Raw genomic sequence first — 22,609 nt, 5'->3', positions numbered from 1 at the left:
GTTACATCAGGATCCTTACGAAAGTGACAATTTCCCTTTCTATGTCTTGGGAGGATGCTTAGTCATGTACTGTTTCTGTACCATCTTGGTACATTAATAGTAAAAAAAGCCTTTACCTTATCCAAAAAAAAAAGAACATGCTCGACCTTAATAATTTGACAATTCTCAGTTTGATCTTATGTTTCTTCTTCATGGCAGTCGATCGATGCACTTCTTGAGATGCTTAGCAAGGACGGTAAAACGCCTGATGTGTTCATTTTGATGCAAACCATGAGGTATTGTATTAGATCCTCCTTTCAACTGTGTAGCTCTATAAGTTGGTTAAAACGGTTGGAGTCTTGTGAAGCTCACAATCCGTATAGAGGAGAGATTAGAACTTAAGAAAGTATTTAAGCAACTTGAAATCACAGCATTAAATTACTAAGTCATACATAATGTAATCGCGCCATGAGTTTTGTCAGAGTTGGTTGACAGAGATGTTGTGTTCAGACTAAAAGTTTCTTGACATTGGATGAGACAGGGTGGTCCTAGTCTGATCAGGCTCTGTGGTGATAACTCTATAGCTTTTTTAGTTTCCTTCAAGGGAGGCTTAAGCTTCATATGTTAGTCTTCTATAAAAGCATATATTTTATTTCTACAAAAAGAGCAAACTCTGCAAACAAGCAGCACCATTCAGAAATCCTTTGCAATGAAATGGCTCTCCGGAAATGTCCTTGGACAGTGAGCTTTTGATCTAAGACCTTCAAGCAAATCGAGATGAAAGTTGAAACGACCAACTTTTAATCTGTAGTATTTCCTTTTCCTCTTTCAATATCTCTAGGTAAGTGTAAACACCTATACCAAGAGATAATGATGTAGAAAGCAGCTCTTGATGAAAGGAAAAGAGGTGTTCGAAAACACGTGTTATGATGGCTTAAGTATTTTTCAGGAAACTTATCCATAATTTGTATTTACTTCCTGGTCAAGCACCAAGTAAACACTGTTGGCTCAAGAAGTGGGGAGGAGAAGGGGAAGCGACTGGGGGCATAATTGATTCACTTTAACTTTAACATTCCTCCTCTCCTGTTGTTTGGTCCTCCGTTCCACTCCCTCTAGGAATGATTGAAAAAAACTCATGTAGGCTGTAGCCTCCAGCTTTATATCCAAGCAAATGAGTGAAATATATTTATCCCCCGCCATTGCTTTTTGTGATGAAGTAAAATGATATCATTAATGAGCATCAGGATGATGCTAATAGCAAAAGATACTTCTCATCATTACTTTTCTTCCTGCAACTTTATTTTTTAGCATAAGTTTTTAAATAACCGTCCTAACAACTTTTGGTAGTACAGGATCAAACAAAAATCTCCTCCCTTTGTTCCTTCTAGTGTCCAAGTTTGGCCTTTTATTTTCATGCCTCTTTATTATATTCTATCCATTGAATGCACTTGGTCTGGCCGTCTGAATATATTGTCTTCCCATTTTTAAGGAAGTATGTCTGCTTTTCATCTTGCTGAAATATTTGATTTAGAGGGTGTTTGGATTGGCTTTTTTTTTTAAGTAGCTTATAAGGTAAAAGCTAAAAACCATAAGTTGGGATACCCAACTTTTAGCTTTTAGCTTATTTTTGTACTCTTTGGCCTCAAGTAAGTGCGTAGAAGCACTTTTTACATTTCCCAAACATCACAAAAGAGCTTAAAAGCTATTTTAGCCAAAAAAATTCGTAATATAAAGGCAATCCAACACTGTCTTAGAGGTTGCTTTGGATTCGTGATCATCTTTCGAATTCCTATAAAGAGGGTTGGGCCACATGTATGAGCCTGTTAACTAAGTAACGACTGTTAGTCTACTTGGAAGCATTGGACTAGTGGCCTGGCTTCAAGGCAGTCTATAATTTCATGCCAGGTTATATTTAGTTTATTTTGCGTTGTTCATGTGTGACTCCGTTCATTCTTTTTACTGGAATAACCTTATCCAACCATCGCAGTGTGCTGTCTTCGCCGCCCAGTGTGGCTTGCTTGATGTCATTTAAATATGTAATCTGTGTTTTACTCCTAGAACATAGCATTAAGCTACTGTCAAATCTGCAGCTCTATCATGACTCCTTGAGTCCTTGTACTGTTATTTTTAAATCTCCAGTTGAGTGCTAAACATTAAACTATGTTCACTAGATGTTCCTTTCATCATTGGTTAAAGATGCATTCTGACTAGCATTATTACTAATCCGTTATGTATCCCATGTATTCGGGGAATCTGGGTGCATAATCCAAGAAACACAATTTACTGAAAAATTACCGAAATCAATGGTATTTCAGGTCTTACATAATTTTTCATAGTCTATATTTTTTTATTTTTTTTTGAATGAAGAAGAGTCTATATTTCATTTCTTTGATTCGCCTCCATGTGTTTGATTCTGTGTCTGTGCAGGTGTTATCTTCATTCTGGGGACCTACAACGTGGTCGGAAAATTTTTGAGGACTACATGAGTTCGGGAAAACCACCTATGATTGAATTATATGTGGTTAGTTCCAAAATACAGTTAAGCTGCAATATAGTCTCAGCCCAGAAAGTTGGCGTTCTATCACAACATAACACCACCATATAAAGGAATTTGTACTCTAGTATATCTTTCTGTAGCTGTCATCTTAACTCATGCATGGTCTTTTTTTTCGGGATAAAGAACTCATGCATGGTCTTTTTAAGTGTATTTTCTGCCATGATTCAGAGAGCCAATTTAAATGAGCTTATAAAAATATTTAAAGTAATTAGAGTAGGAAACTTCTCCTAATTGATTCTCATTTCTCAACTTTTATTTGGCTGTAGACACTTGTTGAGGGAGCAATGGTCGGTTACACTCCTGAAGGGATGCAACTCGCTCAAGATACACTGGTATGGTGGTATTTGACCGTGCAATAGCAATTTCTCATTATGTCTGAGTGGATTCCACTTGATAAAGTTTCTTACTTGTGCAGGTCAATATGAACTCCAGGAACTTCTTCCTGAGTCCCAAAATGGGAAGTGATCTCCTTCTTGTTGCTGCGGGTGAAAAGGTGGGAAAACTGAAAAAGGAGGAAGTTTTAGCCCTTAGCTTTGGCTTACGTTTCTCTTTCCTCATCACATAACGTCGAGTTATTTAATGTGTTTTTATTGTTTGCAGACTGGTGGATATACTACTGCGAATCTGATATGGGACATGATGCAAGCTCGTAAAATTACACCTACATTTCCTGCTGTTCAAGCATATCATGATGGGTTGAAGGTGAGTTTTCTTTACTTGCTGACAGATTCATTGGTTCTTCCATCATGCTTGGAAAGGGCAATTAGCAGATAATGCTAAGGTTTGTAGATTGCAAGCAGCTCTTAGATGCTATAGACAAAGTTCTTGGCTGCTCTTGCAATTGACAACCAAACTTTCAAAGTATCTTGTCCAACCAAGTCTAACATCCATGCCCAAGTATATTCATGTCTTATGGTAGTCTGGATCAGCAGTGAACTGCAAGTACTTACATTCTTGCAATTTGATTTTGTCGAAAGGTTGATATAGGATGGTGCAAAACCTGTAAGCTCTGGTCCACCATTATTTTGTGGTTATTCAGGAATAATAACTTCTCCAGCCTCGATGCATCTGGAAATACGGCATTTTCCTTCTGATTACGCGGTCATAATATTTGGTAAATTTCTATGCATCTCAGGTTCGGGAGATACCAGCTGATGATCCAAGACTGCAACTTGTTACTCGAACCTACAATAATCTGAGACAGAGGTTTGGTGGGGGAGCTGGTATGGGAGCTGGACGACCGTAGACAGAGAATTGAAGCCATGCAGCAGCTACATCGCCCTGAACCATTGGGTTCTTTTGTACCCTAGAATGTCTGCCTTTTCCTGTTATTCCATAATTTGGCCTATTTGGTCATGTACCCGAGTCGGGCAGATACATAGATTTATTGACATTGTTGCGGAGATAATAGGATTTACTCGCGACCTGCTAGTCACGCTTTTTCTTGACTACCTAATGCTTAGAGGATGTATAAACACCAAGTCTTTCACTAGTATTTTATATATGATTTTTTAAAATTTAAATAAAGTACAAAATCTATACATTTAGATGTTGAGAAAACAAACTCTCTTAATTATTTAGTATTCAGATCTTAATACAAATTCTTGATGAGTATTCAGATTTAGACATTTTGTCTTAATATTCGGATTCAGACATTTTAATTTTTATAAAAACAAATGAGGTGTAAGTCCCATATGAAGCAATTTTTTAAAATATACCTGTTAAAATAAGTGGGACTTCTACTTTCTCATAATATATTTCTTCACACGTTTGTTTCATTATAGGAACTCTCATCGCTACAGATACTAAAATAGGAAAATTGCGATCGATATTAGCGACAGACTATTTTTCAGGGTCCGGAGCCAAAATTATATAAAAATACAGCGGTAAATAAAAGGGGTGGCAAAAATTTTACATACCAAAGGGTATAACGTCGGGTGATCCCGTTATACCCCAAAAATTTTTTTCAACTGCCGGAATCTTGAACCGAAATAAAAAAAAAATTTAGTAAAACGTGGAGGGATCCATGTTTTACAAATTATATTTGTAAAACGTGGAGGGATCCACGTTTTACAAATCATTAATTTTTTCACGCACGGTTTAGGGTTTTGTTTGACGTACCTCTATTTAAATCATATTCGGCTATGTTTTAATAAAAAAAATAATTGATTTTTTTAATTTTTAAAGCATATAGTTAATTTTAGTGAATACCTCCAATAAATATTTTAACACATATAATAATTAAATATGTGTTATATATGCAAACAGAAATAAAAAATAAAATATAAGTTAAATAAACGTCACACATTAACTAAGTAATAAATGTTAAATTACATGATAACTATTAAACGGCACAAGACATGTTATATATTCTTGGAAGATTACATAAGGAAACAACAATTGTACAAGTTAAGAAAAAACATAAAAAACTAACAACAATAACTACGGTTACGGTAGGGCGGCGATTCTTGTTGTAGCTTTGTTTGCTTGCGTACTACGCTTTCTAGCCATACGAAAGAAAAAGAGCTATATCCATTTCATTCCTCCTTCTAGTTGTAGTCACGTTCTGAAGTTCGCTCGTATTCGGTGTTTGCAATTAAGTCCGAAGGAGAAGGTGGCCAATATGCCTCATCACTGAACGGTGAAAAATTTCTCTTTGTACGTTTGCTTGTAAAACCTGCTGCAATCAGTAGTACTTGCTAACATAGTCCTTTGGTTGAATTCCGCGGATATCACAAAATTTAATTGCATGTGAACATGGCATATGGTAGTTTCTCCATTTCCACACGAACACTTTTTTCCACTTCGGCGGAGACTTTATGGATATTTCCGCCCTTCTGCGTCGTGTCAAAAATGTCGAATCTCAAAGACCCCTTGATTGCATTGTATTGCCGCATGTCGGTATGCTTTAGGGACCTCTCCCACGTATTCATCAAACTTCTTTTTCAACAATGTAGCACAAACTTTTTTATCCGCAATCAACAAATCAGCAAGGGTGCTTCTCTCGACAAACCGATCAACAAAATTTTTAAACGTATAACGGACCATGAGCGATGTGGCGGTCACGAGCTTTCTTGATAAACCGTTGTAAGACTCGGAGACATTCGTTGTCATAGCCCCCCACCTATGACCGTTGTCCTTATGCAATGTCCATTCTCCTCCAAGAGATTTTAACCACGAATCTGCTGAGGTGACATTGTTTGATTTGTTCCAAATCCTCCGTTTATATTTCTTCTTCCACGGTGCTCTGTAGCCGCCAACCACATTAGGTTCTCAAGGTCACTTTGTTGAGGAACTTTTTATTGAAATTGCTTTTCTGCCGAACGCAAAACCTATGGTATGTGGATGGTGGTTGTAACCAATCATGTTTGGACACATTGCGAAGATGCCACTGATTGGCGGTCGAATAAGTCCAATTCCTTGTCTCTCACGAACAATATGTCTCCACGATAACACGAGGAACCACGTCAAGACTCAAAGCTCTCACGTCAACAATAGCATATGCAAATGGAAAAATGTTATTGTTCGCATCAATTCCAACAATGACAATTAGCGGTTTATCTCATACTTACCGTACGGATGAGTACGGCTATTGAGATACGGAGCTGTGGCTTTTGAATCCATCGATGCTTGGTTTATAAGCCCGAAAAGAAACTTGAAGATGTGTTCACCTTGCATTGTAGTTGATTCGTGCTCCCACTCAACAACGGTCCCAGGTTGAAATATTTTAAGGCGTGTATCGGGGCAATGTCTTGAAAGAGGTTTCAAAATCACCAAATACCATTTCAATAGCTTTCTTACGCCCCTTTTGTGCTTTTCTATAACTAGGAGTAAACAAATGCAATCCTTTTATTTTCACAAACCGACTTAATACGTGTATGGATCGACCATAATATATGGTATCAACGTAGTAAGAATTAGGCGACCGTTCAAATTGAAATGATCCTTTCGCAATCATCAAGTGAGACAAGCGTGGTGGAGATCCGCTTTTGCCTTCCACATACCACTTGAAATTTCTCTAAAACGGATCATCCACTCACATCCCACATATGACGCTTGCAAATAACCCTCCAAAATTTACCTTTGACCGATCACAAATGAACTCTTTCTTTTGCTTTCGGACAATATTGTCTCTACTTGCGCCTTTCATTTCATACGTGTGAAATAACATACCTAATTGCAATACAAGGAAAATTATCAACCCAGTAAAAATGGGCCAACAAATAAAAAGAATATTCGTCGCCACCGTACTAACACATCAATAAATTCGGTTTTTACAATCCACGGTGCGAGATCGGGCTTGACCGGCTCATCTCTCATGAAAGAAATCATCAGAGACCTTAATATTGTTATCCAAATACGGAATCGCATTAGAATGGTAGCTAACGTTACCATCAACGAGCGATGTCTTCATAAGAATGACCATCATCATCGGATGAGTGATCATCGTACTGATTAACGTGTGATCTAATGGGATATCACTATCGACTCTTAGGAGTGATCATTAGCTACGTCATTATTGCTAACAATTTGTGTGGCTGAGTTAATACGGGATTTTCTTCCAAAAATCGTTACACCTACAAACATAGAAAAATTCAAGGGTTCAAATCTCGAAATAACTAGTTAGAAGTCTCCTAGTTTAAGCGAAAAAAACATCGTTATATTTACCTTTTACGTAAATGACTCTACTTGAGTAGGGCGATATCGAACTATACTCCCGCCACCTAATTCACTTGAATGCGACGAACTACTCGGTCCGGGAATATCACGGCTACGTAGTCGAACCAAAGTTATGTGATTGGTTACCAACTCTATCATTGTTTGTTGTTGGTGTGCCTCTTTAATATTCATAGCGGGAAGATACGTAGTATCCGAATATCAAACTCATCGTCGGTGGGTGCTTGATATTAGTAGAGCGTTCATGATTGCACATGTCAAGTGTCGCTATGCGATATGATTGCTAAATATTGCGGGACTTCAAAAAATAACTATAAGGAGTCATCGTCCGAAATAAGAGTTTCCTCGTAAATGGAAATCCCCAACCGTAATTGATGTTGGATATCGTCCAGTGATAACCACCGAAAGGTTAGGATCGATTATGGCCATTTTGCTTCAAAACACGTTGTAGACGATCGTATTTGAGGGAAATTGGAAACCTTTGTACGGCCGCACGATTTCGTTATCTTTCATCAACCATCTTCGTACACAACTTCACCACCCCAATATAAGTTAACTCTTACATAATTTTCCCATATTATTTTCAACGGAATACAAATGTTTAAGAAAAGTGGAGAATGCAAGGAAGAAGTGGAGAATTCAGAGAGAAATGCGAATACAAATGTAAAAATTATTGGTGAATGCAAGAAAAGTGTATATAAAACAAATGATTCACGGACCTTTGATTGTGATAATGCTTATGTTGAAAAAATATATTTACTGTTTGATTTTACGAATGCATGCTTGATTTGACGATTGCATGGCAGATTTGACGACTGCATGCATTCTGCGCCTTAACAATAAAAATTTTACAAATTGCCAATACTATTTTGCTTTTACAAATTATGCGTGATTTGACGACTCGCAAGGATTCTCTGCGTAAAAAAATTTCAAGAATCAATTATTCTTTGCGTTGGTAGGCCAAGTTCAATAAAATGAATTGTTACAAAACGTAGGCGAGCCAACGTTTTGCAACAAAACGGATTGCCGAGCCAACCTGTACGATTCTTGATGTCCTAAAGCCTAAAAAAAAAAAAAAAATTAAATAACAAGATTTGATAGTGGTCTAAGACACCTATAAAGACATCAAACATCTAATGGAATGTAATGTACGTACCAGTGCCTCATGCCTGCCTGCCATGTGTTGGTATCCTCTAGACACATTATGCGCAGGATTTCCTATAAAAGTGCGCGAGTGACGTCGATACCAATAAAAATAATCACGATAATGACTCTGGGTCTTCAGTTTCATACTCGGCCAGAATTGCCCTTTGTCCACGATTTTCCCACAAAAGCTCTGTGTGTGCAAAATTTTGTTGAACCTCCACTGTTATAGCATACCGTTTGTCACGTTTGTAATGAGAAGGATCAATCTCAGCACATGGTCCAGGAATATGTTGCTTCCTACCGAACTGTCTGAGAACGCGGTCTGGCATGTGCCACTCTCGATAGATCCCACAAATAAGGGGAACCTGCGCCATCCAAATATCTTGACCACGCCGACAAAGACTCGGGAGTCCATTAATGATGGTGAATAAGGTTGTCACACAAACTACGATAGAAAAGAACATAAAATTACATGATAATAAAATAAATAAATTACACATAAGCGTAACAATTATATCAAAACGCCATTAACAACCATAATTATGATAAAATACACGATCGTCGTTAGGTTGTCCAATACATCCCTACATATGGGTAGCACAACACGTGCCTCATTTTCGCGAGCTTTACGATGAGTCCACTTTCGTGCAAGAGGCGTGTGTGGCTGAAGGGCCCTGGGTGGTGGCTGCATCGGTATAATTCGCTCCCAAGCCCAAACCTATATTAAAAATTTAAAATAAATACATAAAAACCTTATAACTACCAAATAGGACAACCAAATAAAATTAAGGTCACGTACCTGCAATAAGGAAATGAATCCACACACATCCTTGGCTTTTCAACGAAGCGCGGCATAAACAAATATACAAATATGACAATGCGGCCGCTCCCCCCAAGCTTGTCCACTCATTGCTCTAAGGTCACGCATGTCAAGCAAATAGTCTAAATTAAGTAAGTCACCGGACTTATCCGAAAATATCGTGCCGCCACAAAGCCATAGCAAGTACAACCTAACCCGCTGTTGCACAACAATTTCTGGGGTTTGATCTGTAATGTCATCTAAGCCTCTAACATATTCAATTAATTTATTTAGTTCTAACCTACTAACACCATTAAAACAATCCGCATCGGGTACCAACCAATAAGCTCATAGATTAATTGTTGCCACCCAACAATATCTATATTTCTAGCATTAATATCTTTCAAGGATTACCATCAACAACCATGCCAAACATGATCTCAATATCTTGTAATGTGATGGTCGCCTCACCCGTACGCGGATGAAATGTGTGCGTCTCGGACGCCATCTCTCTATAAGTGCGTGATGACCGCCCAATCATATGATACACATCCTACCTCTACTACTCCCCTAAATCCACACAAAGCCAAAGTAGTCAAGGATGCGAGGATGCAAAGGATGACGCATCACGTGCTTCCAAAATTCGGTATCCGCGCGGCGTGGAAATAGGCATGCTCGCGTTCCCCGTCAAGGCACCATCCCACACAAAGCGATCGATGCTTCTCCCCGAGTGTTAATACATCATACACTGCCCCGGCCCCGATGTACGCATACCCGTGCTTCCATACCTTAGATAAAAAAAAAAAAAAAAAAAAAAAAAAATTAAAGTCCGAGCAAGCTATTTGGAGTAATTTACTATTAAAAAAAATTATTATTCCAATTTTAGCGTAACAAATATGCACCTCAAGTTAGATAAAGTCGACTTCCATTCGCCTTATTTAAAACCACCGATAGCGAACCACATTAATGCCTATAAGGTATAGACAAAATAATTATCCACCCACTTAGACTAGGTCCCATATAATAAAGCATTATCATGATATTTTAAGTATCTTTATTTTGGGCTACTGAGGCATCAATTAAATTTCACTTTTCTGACTATATAAATATCACATTAAAGGTATAACAATCCACAAAAATAATGTTGGACCGTTCATAATGTTAGCCACTTAGAGTAGACCTTCCTAAAGCTCTTATGTAAATATCTAAGCGCACTAATTTTTAATTGGAGAAAATAAGTATTCAACACCATTGAAAAGGAAACACATGTATTATCGTATAAGAGTGTCACCAAATCGGCCAAATTTTATATACCAATCCACAAAAATAATAATAACATAACAACAAATTTTTTCAAAAGTGCTACTAAACAAATCGACCTTTTATATAATAATGCTTCTAACAATCATATCTTAAGGTCAAATTAAAATAACACAAATAAGACAAACATATATCTTATACGTATTAAAATAACATAAATAAAAAATAACAACTAAGATATATAAGACAAATAAATATTCTACATCTACTAGAAATATACAATTATATGAGTTAGAAAAAATACCTTAATTTAGATAGCAACAAAAGATAAGGATGAACAAGTTACTCCAAAAATTAGACTCCAGTAACATGAAGGTTTTAAAGAAAATAAATGGAGGAGAAGGAAAAGGAGTAAGGAGATCAAAATTTTACGTAAGTTGAAGATGGAGGAAGAGAGGCGGAAGGAGGAAGAGAAGATGATTTATTTAGGGCAACACCTGAATGAAAATGTCTGGGAGGGATCCCCGGCGTTTGACAATTATATATTTGTAAAATGTGGAGGGATCCGCTTTACTAAAAAAATATTTTTTTTTTTTTTATTTAGGTTCAACTTATCGACATTGAAAAAAAAAAATTGGGGGTATAACGTGGATCAGCCACTTATACCCCCCCCTTAATATGTAAAATTTTTGCCGCCTTTTAGTTTATAAATGATTTTTTATCTCTTTTCGGGACTCTATTTTTCACGGCTAGGAAATGACGGATTAGCCAGGAAATTATAATCCCGTTGCAAATAAGCAATAAAAGTAGTATCTAATATAGTAATAGAAAATAATATCCGGTGCTAAATTTAGGCACCTTCATTTTAATTAAATATTAGTGACAAACTTAGCGATAGATTATTCGCGCTAAGAATATACGAAAATTTTGATACCGCTACTTCTGTCGCTGAAAATGATTTAAATTGTTTTGTTAGGGAAAAAATCAGATACTATCTCGTCTCTATGCTCATCGCTCACAAATCACAGTATCTCGCCTTTGAAATTTCTTGTTTTTTAGTCTCTTTCTTTGTCACAGCTTCGAATGCTTTGAAAACGAAGATTCCAAAATGGGCAATTTGTACAGTTTCTCTTATTCGGGGGTGGTCTTTAATCCTTCGCCTAAAATATTCGGAAGTTTTGGGTTCGAATTAGAACAAAAAATAAAAAATATTTTAAAGATAAAATTTAAGAAGAAAATTAGGGCTTATTCTCACAAAAAAAGTTAGACCTTAAGGATTTAGACAAACTTTTGTAGAATCTGAGTAGAGGTAAAAAAAAAAAAAAGATATGGCTTGCAAAATTTCGCAAGACAAACTTTTGCCTTAAGGCAAGTTCTGCCTTATAAAGCAGAATTTTCACGAAACCTTGCCTTGTGATTTTTTTTATTTTTTTTTATTGTGTGGGGTTTTGAATCCAAACTCAGGATATTTTCGGCCACATTTTTAAGCAAAGGGCAATATTTAAAAGACCAGCTCCTTTGAATCACAATCCGTGCCAAAAAAAAAAAAAAAATTAAAAAAATCCAAAATTTTACCATATTGGGCCTATTGTTTTGGTAAGTTGGGCCCTTTTAACTTCAAATTGATATAAGCCCAAATTAGTTCTAGTTCTTGAGGTTAATACTTGGGATTTGTGAGTTTTAATTGAAAGTATTCCAGAGAGTTCCATCACACCACTTGGACTAGCCCCGCGGTTGCTTCTCCGCCATCTTCCTCTCCGGCGAAATTCAATTGTATGTTCTCTTTTTTACTCGTTATTGATTTTTAATGCTTTTGTTTTTGCTCCAACTTCCATTCCATGTATATAGGCTATACCCTCACCTTCCATTTTTCGATGCTCTTTCTGTTTGCTGCTTTTAATGTTACTACTACCTCGAAATCGTTAATTTTATCATTGTATTCTTTTTTAGTTATTTGGATGAATTTGCACAGATAGTTGAAAACAGTTACTAAATCCTTCTAACTATCCAATTTTATGTTTTAATCGTTTGATATCTCTAATAACTTAATGTTTTCCATCACCATGGTTATTTTGCTACTCCTTGTATTATGTATTTATCTTTTTTTTTTTTTTTTTTTTTTTCAGCTTTCGTGTTTAAATTTAAGATTGAAATCCCGTGATGTCTCAATTTGTTGTTAAACCAAATAAAGCTTCTCGACACGCAACTGTTGTAAAATGCTTTCGACGAATGAATGAGAGCAACTTGTTTTCTTTTTTTGATAGTTATTAGTAACCAAAACAACATACAATATGATGAACTTTCCTATTGTTGTTTATTTTGTTCTTCTGAGCCACTGAGTATTTGGTGAGTCCTAATATTAGTGCCCATCTGGCCATGGATAGTTTTCACTCTTTTCTGGAAAATTATTCCGGAAAACCGTTTGGACATAGAATTGTTACAATTTTGCGGAATTCAACTTGAATATTCCAGGATTTCCCAATTTTGAAAAATTCCAAAAAGCTGTTTTCACAATTTTCACTCCAAATCACTCACAAAACTCAATAACAACTCCAATTGTATTCATGTCCAAACACAACTCCAATTTCCAAATACCATTTTCAACTTGAAAACATTCTTATGTCCAAACGCCCACTTAGTACGTGAAGGTGGTTTCCAATCTTTCAACTGTCCTGGGGGGCGGGGTGGGGAGTGGGGATCTACTGTCCTAATTTATGTTTGCTAAAAAAAATATTGCAAATTATTCTTGTAGCTTTAGCGGACAAATTCCACTATAGCAGAAGATTTATCTGTTACACAGAGCTGGTATTCTCCTTCAGCGGTATCATTTTCATTAGATGGGTGAGAAAGATTTGGAAATTGAGGAAATAAGTACAGCACGTGGAGAAGAACAGAGGGGAGATGAAGCTAAAACAGAGGTGCGAAAAGTTAAAAAGAAGAAAAAGTCTTTTAAAGAAGGTGTGAAGGTGGAAAAACATGGAGTTTGTCACGTAAGTAGAGTACCACCTCGTATGGACCACGTGAAACTTCGACAGGTTCTTTCTCAGTTTGGAGAAATTCAGAGAATATATCTTGTACCTGAAGGTTTGTTGAGTTCCTTATTTATGCTCTTATATCTTCACTACTTTTCATTTGATCAACATCTTCAGAGATATTGGTTAGATGCTTCACTATGCAGCATGTTTTCCCTCCTCCTCAGCTTAGTTTGTTTGTTAATTTGCTTCCATACAGCTGCTGCTGCTCAAATGAATCGGAAACGGGCAGGTGGGTTCCGAGGGCAAGCATTTTCAGAAGGGTATGCTTTACTTTGGTTTCTGTGAACTAAAATCAGATTTATCTGTTATTTATCCTTCATTACAAATTTGCAATGATGAATTCTGCATCTTGCATCTGCAAGATTATGACATTTGTTACCGAAAATAATTAAACTGTCATCTATATCTGTAGATGGATTGAATTTACGAAGAAGAGTGTTGCCAAGAGAGTCGCAAATATGTTAAATGGTCAACAGATGGGTAACATATTTTTCTTTGGAAATGCCTCTCTTTTCTTTCTTTTCCAGTTTAAGGAATTCTATTAAGACATTCAGGCTATTTACATAGCTTTCCAGCTTTTTGGTTCATAGGGTACCATCATAGCATCTTGCAGCAAGTTTGGCAAGTGTTTCTATTTTCTTTTTCAGTTGACTAGTTATTCTGCTTGTTACACATATTTTAGGGGAAACACCAATAATTCAGATACTAGCCAAAATTTTGGCTTCTATTACGGGTAGACGAACATGGTTATGCTGCATTATACCATTTGTGTCACAACAATAGTAACATAATGACTATCATTGTTTGTATTCTTCAGATTCAGCTTTCAACTTCTTCTTTTTCTACTTCATCAAAACAAAAACAAAAAACAAAAAAACTTCTTTTTCTTACATTTGCAGTGACGTTGAGAGGTTATTGACTCTATTGTCAAATTTTTGGTTGTATAGGTGGAAGGAAAAGGTCATCATTCTATTATGACATTTGGAATGTCAAATACTTGTCTAAAATCAAATGGGATGATGTTACTGATGAAATTGGTACGCTGTTATTTTCAATTTATTGGGTAATGTTACATTCTTCAGTCTCCATTCACAGCTTAATTGATTCTTTACAAACATTTTGCAGCACAAAGGCACGCAGTTCGTGAGCAGAAGCTAGCTTTGGAGCTTTCTGCTGCTAAGAGGGAGCGTGATTTCTACCTTACACAAGTTGATAAATCTCGCGCTTTAAGTTCTATTGAAGAACGAATGAAGAAGGTCAGTGATCCATTTTTAATGGATTCTTTAACGTGGAAATAGTTGTTAAGCAGCAGTTTTGTTCCTCCCTCGATTGAGTTTCTTATTTATCATCTCCTTTTTGAGTTTTCATTCTTTAAATAGTAGAAATAACATGAGACAGCTTTATTTTTTCATTGATAACTTCTGATGTATATTGTTAATATATCAATTGATGTTAGAAAAAGTCTCTTTTAGCAAAACTAAAAAAATTAAAGATGTTACTTCTGTGCAAAATAAAGGGGTAAATTGAGATGCCCTCTTTTCCTCGCCCCGAATTATTATTACTTGGTGTAATGTATTATAGCCCTATGTTCAGTTTTAGTTTAGGTATTCGATCACTCAGTTTCATCTTACCTTATGCAATATATCTTTCAGAACCGTGTAATATAATCCTGTACATTTTAATTGTTCTATCTTTTCAGAAGCAAAAGGTGCAACAGGAATCTGGGGTAATTTCTGATTTCCCAAGTGAACAGTTTGCGCCAAAGGTGATACGACAATTTTCCCAGAAAAAACCTGTGGCAGATGAAGCTGGAAAAATCAAGCCTAAGCTGTCTAAGGACGTTTTAGCCGGAGTAAGTTCCCTTTTCACCCATTCACCTCCATTTCTTCTAAAAAGGGGGGGAGGGAGGGGGGGGGGGGGAAAGACTTGCTAATGTTCTGATGGAGGCTGCTCTTCATTTTTTACAGGTATTTGGCGGTCAATGATAAGGGGGTACGAGAGTGCAAAACATTTCAGAAAGTGTGCTTGCTAATTTTTTTTCCAACTACACTTTAAATTTTGTCGCCTACATCTTGGCTGTTATTGGATGTTGGAATTATAAGTGAACCTCGAGCAAAATTTTATCTTTATTAGCGGTTGATTGTAGATGTCATATTAATTATTTTTGTTGTTTTAATAGATAAATCAACTTATCTAAATTTAAATGAATTACTGTATTTCTCATGGAATCACTGTGTATGAATCATAGTAGCTAACAACTTACTGCTAAGAACTATACGATTGTGCAATCTCCGAGGAATGATGCGTTATGACCCAAACTTAACCTGTCCAAGCAGTTTTTTACATTAAAAAATCATCAGCCCTTGTTGAACTATGGCCCAAAGTTAAGTACTATAAGATGATTTGCGCAGATGTTCCTTTTTAAGGTCATCGTTCAGATTTTGTTTTTATTTTTAAAAGTTGTGCAAATATAGCTTTTGGGATTGATAAAACATTAGAACGTCATCTAATGTTTATTACAAAATTTTAGATTGTGGTCTACCTTTCTCATGTGAATTTCAATTTACTTAAAAGAAATCTTTAAACCGTAATCTAATAGTTTCATAAATTGCATTTAGAAATAGCAAGAGTTATTTTCTAACATGTGTCCCTATAAGGGATTACGAGCAAAATTTTCTGCTACATAATCACCTTAGGAATTTGGGCTTCTAATAGTACATGTTAAAGTTATTTAAGAAGACATGCAAGGATTCCTAGACTTTTTTTTTGCGCGGATTTCCCTTCTTTTGGGGTGGTCTTTAATTTTTGTCCTTCAAATTCGTGATCTTTAATTTTTATCCTTCGCCTGATACCCCGAGGTTCTAGGATTGAATCTCAGTTCAGTAAAAAAAAAAAAAAAAAAAGAAATTTCACAAGGTAGATGTTTAAATTCGCAAGGCAAAGTTTTGCATGCAAAATTCTTCCTTAAGGTTGAGACACCTAGTATAAACTTAGTCCTATAGCTGTTCAGGTTGCAGAATTGTAGTAAATCAAATATAAAGCTCCAATGATAGGTCGCAATATAAAGCTCCAATGATAGGCAGAGGTATTGAAGCAAGAATAGCTCCGAATTTTGGCCTGAAGGTAAAATTCTACCTTAAAGCAAAATTTTGAGGCAAAATAAGACAGAGTTTTGAAGGTAAAATTCTGCCTTGCAAATCCAAGCTCTACCTTGCAATTTTTTTAAAAAAATTTTAACTGAGCAGGGGTTCAAATCCGAAACCAAGGGGTTTTTAGAGAAGGGAAAAAGTAAAAGATTTCAAATTTGAGGGACAAAAATTAAAGATGCGAGTGGCTAGAAATTGCACCCCATGTGGGTTATATTCTTTGTTCTCTTTTTCATTTTTATTTTTCACACATCGGTATCTCCTTAATATAGTCTTTATATGTTTAATCTATATAAATTATTCATCTACAGCAAAAGAATACTAACAAGGTACTTGGTATTATTATGGTCTTAAATTGCGCACTTAGTTGAAGATGTATCTATATTAAGATATCTAAGTAGGTATTTTCTTAAATTAATATTTGATCAAGTCTAACTAACCAATGAGATCAAACTTGGCACTGTTAATAAACTGCATGATAAATGCACTGAAAGAAAGACATATCATTAATCAATGTTGTGGTTGGCCGAAAGAATGTGCTGTTATATAAATAAGAAGGATAACTTTAACGTTACAATATTAATATGACTTAAAAAGAAGAAAGAATCGGAAATCGTCTAAGAATTTAAATATCTCTATATGTCTACTCAAACTGCATCAATCTACAATATTATTATATATTCTTTGTGATTTTAGTACGTGTATTCACACGGATTGTTACAGTTAAGAAGAAAAAAACTAATGAAGTTTCCAGTTTCCATCATCACATGGAAAACAACCCTCTTGAGCAATGTCAGTAATCTGAAGTCCACTGTCATAAATCTCTCCATTTTTCCAATTTGCTGGCAACACTGATTTTGCCCAATTCCATTTGCCATCATACCCTGCTGTCACCACAAACCTAAATTGCAATGCCCCACTTGGCACTCTGCTTGTGTCCCAAATTGCTCCGTGGTTTCGGGTCATGAAGTTCCAGCTCGACGATCCAACCTATTAACATATTAACAGATTAATTGATTCGACCCATTTTGATCCGTCCAAATTTACTCATCAAAAGACAATATCGAGATGGAATTGGTTGTTGAGGGAGGGGGGGAGGTGGGTGGGTGGATTTTTACCTGAGCTACATCAACACCAACAATTTCAGTTTGACCACCTTGGTACAAGAAGCTAATTGCTAGATAATGTGGTTTCTGGCTTGATTCTTCTACTCGAATAGCCAAATTCTTGCCTTTGTAATCACAAGGAACTCTGTCCCCACCAAAATAAGTTCAATATTAGTATTTGCATCATAAACTCTTATCCATTTAATTAATCTACTCAATAACACGTATACACATATCATTAATTGAATTAAACTAGACATGTTCAATTCACCGTTACTGTTTTAATATGGACGAGTACTGTATGTCTGGTCAAGTGGGGCATGTAAGATGCCTCCTTTATGTCAAATTTTACAAATTGTTTTTTTTTTATGTTTTGGTAGTTTCAACTAAACCACCAAATATAACGTTAGTACAGTACGCTGACAAGCAAATTCAGACAAGGACCGTAAAGTTAGTACCGTAGGCTCCAGTAAACAGAACAATTATTATCCGAAAAAAAATACTCTTATCTTTTTTTATCTTAGAAACTCATACATATCCATTTTCTTATGATACGTTTAGAAATTATATTCTGAAATATATCAGGTTTAATTTATAATATGCGTTTTTATTTTTTATTTTATACTACGAACCTTTTGTATTCCACGTCAGCAATGCCCAATTTGAGAACGTCTTTAGCTTTTCCTGGATTGGCCATAGCCATAAAAGCTCTGCTACTTATCACAAAATCAGTCTTGTTATTGGTATTTAGATCAGTTACAATTACAGTTGTGCCCTCTTTTGAACATATTTTTGGGTCCTTGCATCTCATCTGCAATTCAAACAAATATATTATTCATATTTAGCAATTTCAAGAACGTAGTTTAATCGATTTTACCAAAAAAAAAAAAAAAAAAAAAAAGGCCGGTGCATTAAGCTCCTACTATGAGCGGAGTCCGGAAAAAGGTTGGACCACAAGGGTCTATTGTATGCAGCCTGACCTTATAATTCTGCAAGAGACTGTTTCTACAGCTCGAATTTAATCGATTTTATGAGAAATTAAATTGTTAATGATGGAGGATTAACCTGATAACAAGCACCACAACCAGCACCATCTTTGTGAAGGCTAGGAATAGCAGCAGCAAGGCGGCCCCCATAAAAGCCTATTGCCAAATTTCCATAACCACACGCACCAGCTGCAAAAATTGGAAATGAAATTTAGATAAACAAACAAAGAATATGTTACTTAATTTTGATCAAAATTAAGGTAATTAAAAGAGGCTTACACTGAAGGGCAGAAGCACTAGAAAAGTAAGCAACTTTGGATTGATGAACACAGCGATCACAGGCTGTAACAGAGGAGACAATAAGGAAGAGAAGGAAAATGATAGCCATAATATTGTTTTTGTTTTTTTGGACACTTGAAGAAGGATTTGAATGTTTGACTTACTAAATGGTGAGTACTAAGGCCTTTATATAATAGTTTGAGATAGTGGAGATGTTAAGTGGGGTTAATTAATTGGTGCACTGAACTATCCTTTCTATTGTTTTTACCATAAACAGAGGAAAGTTAAACGAATAAATAAGCGCAAACACATGATGGAAGAAAAGGAATATAGTGTTTAATACGCGGTGAAATCAAAGGAATAATTATAATGACTTAGGGTGTGTTTGGCATGGAGGAAAATATTTTTTAAAATGTTTTATAATTTGTTGATCAAGATATTTTAAAGAATATGATCTTTAGAAAATTAAGTTTTTTTTTTTTTAAAAAAAAAAAAAGAAAATCAGGAAATTACTTTTTTGGTAGGAGTAGAAAAAATAAGTTTCATAAATGACATTTCACGCTGATTGTCTCCGTCCAACCCTACCTTGTTATCGACACTTGCCCCACCCCAATAGCGTTTGCCTAGGTTATATATAAGTGGTTTTTGGATACTACCTTCGTTTCTATTTATGTAACACTTTTCGATTATCAAGATTCAAGAGTCAATTTGACTAATTTTCGAAGTTAAATTGAATTAGATCAATTCATATTTTGAAATTAAAATTAGATACTCAAAAATTATACGAAACTTACTATACGTTATAAGTCTTGACGAAACGTAAAGTTCTGATGTCTTTTTCTATGTCAATATAATGAGAAAATTTATTTTAAAAATATTGGTCAAAGTTCACATAATTTGAATCTCAAAAAGTAAAAAATAACACATAAGTTGGAACAGATGAAGTAATTTTTTCTGCTTCCTGATCAAACACTAGAAAATAAATAAGAAAATCACTTAGTTTTTTAGAAATCATTCGTCCTGGTAAATACGTTTTCTTCCTACCAAACACACCTTTATAATAGATTGAAAGGATATATAGTGCGATGTCGACAGTTGACACTTGACGCCACCCAGCTGCGTATGCCACATTTACAGCTGTGGTGTGAAAACCACTGATCGCCACTCTTTAGTCTGCATTTACATATACTCGTATTGCTTCTGCCCCTTCTTTTTCCCTTAGAGTGACCCACTTTAGTTATTGAATTATGTGTGCGGTTTATCTAAAAGTTTAAATAGGTGAGGATAATATAGTTTTATTTAATTCATTATAGATTTATAAAAACTTCGTCACTTGCTTTTACTGCATATCTCAGGCCCGAAATAAAGGAGATAGCCAAACTAGTTAAACTATGACAAATTTCTCATATAATATAAAATATATGGTTGAAACTTGCGCAACGTTTGATATGAAATTAAATAGAGTGACATGAAGTGAGAATTCATATCCCAATATACTTGAAATTGAGGCGACATAGTTATTGATATATTGTAGGTTTACTAACGCAACGTGTACTTGTTGCGTACAATATTTTCTGTTATCAAGCATATGAAAAGACATTATCTTTTATACTATGCAAAATTGTGTGACTCGCCTTATTTAATGCAACGATTTTCGTGTTCAATTTTGAACACATTATGCATAAGACCATATGTCACCAATTGAAAGTATTTATTCTTGTTTAGAATGAAATCAAGAGAAAGAAAAGAGTGAAGCAATTTGGGATCCATCTGTATTTGCGCGTTGCTCCCTCAAAGTGAGAAAATTTGGCCCACATTTACGTGTGATGACGACTTTCTTTGTCACGTTAGATTTTAGATTACTTGCCTCCACAAAGAAACAAGAACATTTGGTTGTATTACAAAAATTAGTACGAAAATTAAACATATATTCTTTTCTTAAATAGGAGATATTCGAAAGATGAGAGCTAAGAAGAAGAAGGCTATTGGAAAGTTACTTTAGAGGTTACATAATAAAATAATACTAAAAATATGATATTGCTTCAAAGTGAGTACGTGTACAGATAGGAACACCATCATTATCGTAAAACCAACATAATAGCAAACAGTTTGCTTTTGGACCCCCTCCATTGTTCTTTGGTTACATTCTTTTGAAGAATTAAAGTAATGGGCCTTTTTGTAGAGGAATATTCCAAACTTAAATTAATTTAAATTGTATTAAGACATAAACTTAAAATCAGTTTAAATTGTTGAGACATAAGTACTACTTAAAGTTCACAATTCTTGTAAGGTTCACAATTCTGGAATGCACATGTAACCAAGTTGGCTGGCATGCAGAAACAAGACAAAAACAAGGCAAGAAAGAATCCAAAAATTTGCGACGCATTGGATGGGCCACAAAATAATGGCCTTCCAAAGTAAACAAGCTAAAGCCAGCTAGATCATTTATGTTATCTTCTTAAAGTCTAAATCCCATGCCTGCCTATTCATACCTTGACTTGAAAATTACTGGACTATTAAAAAGTTGGGAAAACAACATTTTGGTTCATTAGTTATCGGTAAATTTATTTTTGGTCCTTGTGATATATGATTCTATATTTAACCTTGAATTTATTAAAATGTGTGTTTTGATCCCTTCTTGTAGAAAATGTGTTATAGTTAACTATTTATAGAATTATATTACAGTTAACTTTGTGAACAGTCACAAGCAAAATAGATCAAAAGTAAGAAATTTAGTTAATTGAAGGCTTATAATGTGTTGAGTCAGATATCACGAGGACTAAAATCATAACTTTCAATAATTGAGGGGCTAAAAAAGCTATTAACCCTAAAAGGTTACTAATGAAACAAAACTGAACTTGTAAAGTTGGATTCACAACGTGAAAATAAGATATGTTGTCAACTATTCGTATAACATATTAAAATTCACCGATCTTATAAAAATTCTTTCATATTTCAAATTGCTGGTGTATATAAGCTAAATCCACCCCCATAGAAGTAGAACATAACAATAGCAAAATGAGCAATTTTAGTTTCCTACGAATTCTTATTCTCAGAATTTGTGCGCATAATATCAACATATATTTCACCGTCCTCATTGGATCAAGCAGCCTACCTTGACCACTGACATCATCTACTATTGCCAAAGCCTCTTGTTTTAAGTAACTTTTGACTTTTGACCTTTGATGAAAGGAAGCAATCAGAAAATTACTAGAGTTCAAGAAATTCAGGAGTTGACCAAGGGGCACATATAAACACAAACTCTATTAAATGAGCACCGGAAGTCAAATACATATACATTAAACATATTCAATATATACAATAATACCACATGGCACTGGAAATAAATAATACTACCAAGATTTGTACCGGCATCCAAGATTCAGCTTAATTGGTTTTCATGACAAACCATTAATAGTCGCAGATATGCCTGTTGTGTGAACTACAAGGACATAAGGTTCTCTTTGCTGTCGAGCCTCAACGGCTAGAAGGTGTGGATGCAGTTATTTAATTGCGGGTTCATTTAAAGTTCGAATCTCAATACTTTCGATGTTGAACATAAATTTATGTTTAAAATCAGAAAAGTTTCAATAAATAATAGGTGTGAACCCATAATTTTAAAAGTATAATGGATTCAAT

At 35.2% G+C, this 22,609-nt stretch overlaps 3 protein-coding genes across 4 annotated transcripts; 2 read left to right on the top strand and 1 right to left on the bottom strand.

Annotated features, from left to right (window-relative positions):
• The first annotated feature begins 34 nt into the window (after nt 1-34).
• LOC132065206 (pentatricopeptide repeat-containing protein At4g35850, mitochondrial-like) lies at nt 35-4,026 on the top strand. Of its 2 annotated transcripts, none has more exons than XM_059458479.1 (6): nt 35-275; nt 2,407-2,500; nt 2,803-2,868; nt 2,952-3,029; nt 3,137-3,238; nt 3,672-4,025. In XM_059458479.1, exons 1-6 carry the CDS (start codon nt 220-222, stop codon nt 3,780-3,782), a joined length of 507 nt encoding a protein of 168 aa, XP_059314462.1. In that variant the 5' UTR covers nt 35-219; the 3' UTR covers nt 3,783-4,025. The 2 variants fall into 2 exon arrangements, with proteins under 2 accessions (XP_059314462.1, XP_059314463.1); XM_059458480.1 differs by lacking the exon at nt 35-275 and adding an exon at nt 2,182-2,285 and having other exon boundaries at nt 3,672-4,026.
• A 9,116-nt stretch (nt 4,027-13,142) lies between these two features.
• LOC132065205 (pre-rRNA-processing protein ESF2) lies at nt 13,143-15,676 on the top strand. Its single transcript, XM_059458478.1, has 7 exons — nt 13,143-13,502; nt 13,650-13,713; nt 13,866-13,933; nt 14,401-14,490; nt 14,579-14,709; nt 15,153-15,305; nt 15,421-15,676. The coding sequence occupies exons 1-7, from the start codon at nt 13,256-13,258 to the stop codon at nt 15,436-15,438; spliced, it is 771 nt and encodes a 256-aa protein (XP_059314461.1). The 5' UTR covers nt 13,143-13,255; the 3' UTR covers nt 15,439-15,676.
• Nucleotides 15,677-17,121: 1,445 nt separating this feature from the next.
• Nucleotides 17,122-19,147, bottom strand: LOC132065204 (expansin-like A1). The gene is made up of 5 exons (XM_059458477.1): nt 18,971-19,147; nt 18,771-18,880; nt 18,338-18,516; nt 17,718-17,850; nt 17,122-17,589 (listed from the first exon to the last, which is right to left on the bottom strand). The coding sequence occupies exons 1-5, from the start codon at nt 19,077-19,079 to the stop codon at nt 17,338-17,340; spliced, it is 783 nt and encodes a 260-aa protein (XP_059314460.1). The 5' UTR covers nt 19,080-19,147; the 3' UTR covers nt 17,122-17,337.
• Between the last annotated feature and the right edge of the window lie 3,462 nt (nt 19,148-22,609).

Source organism: Lycium ferocissimum, chromosome 7 (genome assembly GCF_029784015.1).
Source record: "Lycium ferocissimum isolate CSIRO_LF1 chromosome 7, AGI_CSIRO_Lferr_CH_V1, whole genome shotgun sequence".
In the NCBI taxonomy this organism is placed as follows: Eukaryota; Viridiplantae; Streptophyta; class Magnoliopsida; order Solanales; family Solanaceae; genus Lycium; species Lycium ferocissimum.
The sequence above is the reverse complement of the archived record's forward strand: the minus strand, read 5'-3'. Positions and strand labels throughout refer to the sequence as shown.

Bases quoted from the DNA above. Each gene is read 5' to 3' on its own strand.
- LOC132065206 (XM_059458479.1), top strand. From the start codon at position 220: ATGCTTAGCAAGGACGGTAAAACGCCTGATGTGTTCATTTTGATGCAA. The intron at 276-2,406 runs GTATTGTATTAG...GTGTCTGTGCAG, and splicing joins ATTTTGATGCAAACCATGAG to GTGTTATCTTCATTCTGGGG. The intron at 3,239-3,671 runs GTGAGTTTTCTT...TATGCATCTCAG, and splicing joins CATATCATGATGGGTTGAAG to GTTCGGGAGATACCAGCTGA.
- LOC132065205 (XM_059458478.1), top strand. From the start codon at position 13,256: ATGGGTGAGAAAGATTTGGAAATTGAGGAAATAAGTACAGCACGTGGA. The intron at 14,491-14,578 runs GTACGCTGTTAT...AACATTTTGCAG, and splicing joins TGATGTTACTGATGAAATTG to CACAAAGGCACGCAGTTCGT. The intron at 14,710-15,152 runs GTCAGTGATCCA...CTATCTTTTCAG, and splicing joins TTGAAGAACGAATGAAGAAG to AAGCAAAAGGTGCAACAGGA.
- LOC132065204 (XM_059458477.1), bottom strand. From the start codon at position 19,079: ATGGCTATCATTTTCCTTCTCTTCCTTATTGTCTCCTCTGTTACAGCC. The intron at 18,881-18,970 runs GTAAGCCTCTTT...CAATTTTTGCAG, and splicing joins TAGTGCTTCTGCCCTTCAGT to CTGGTGCGTGTGGTTATGGA. The intron at 17,590-17,717 runs GTAAAAATCCAC...ATATGTTAATAG, and splicing joins TTGGTGTTGATGTAGCTCAG to GTTGGATCGTCGAGCTGGAA.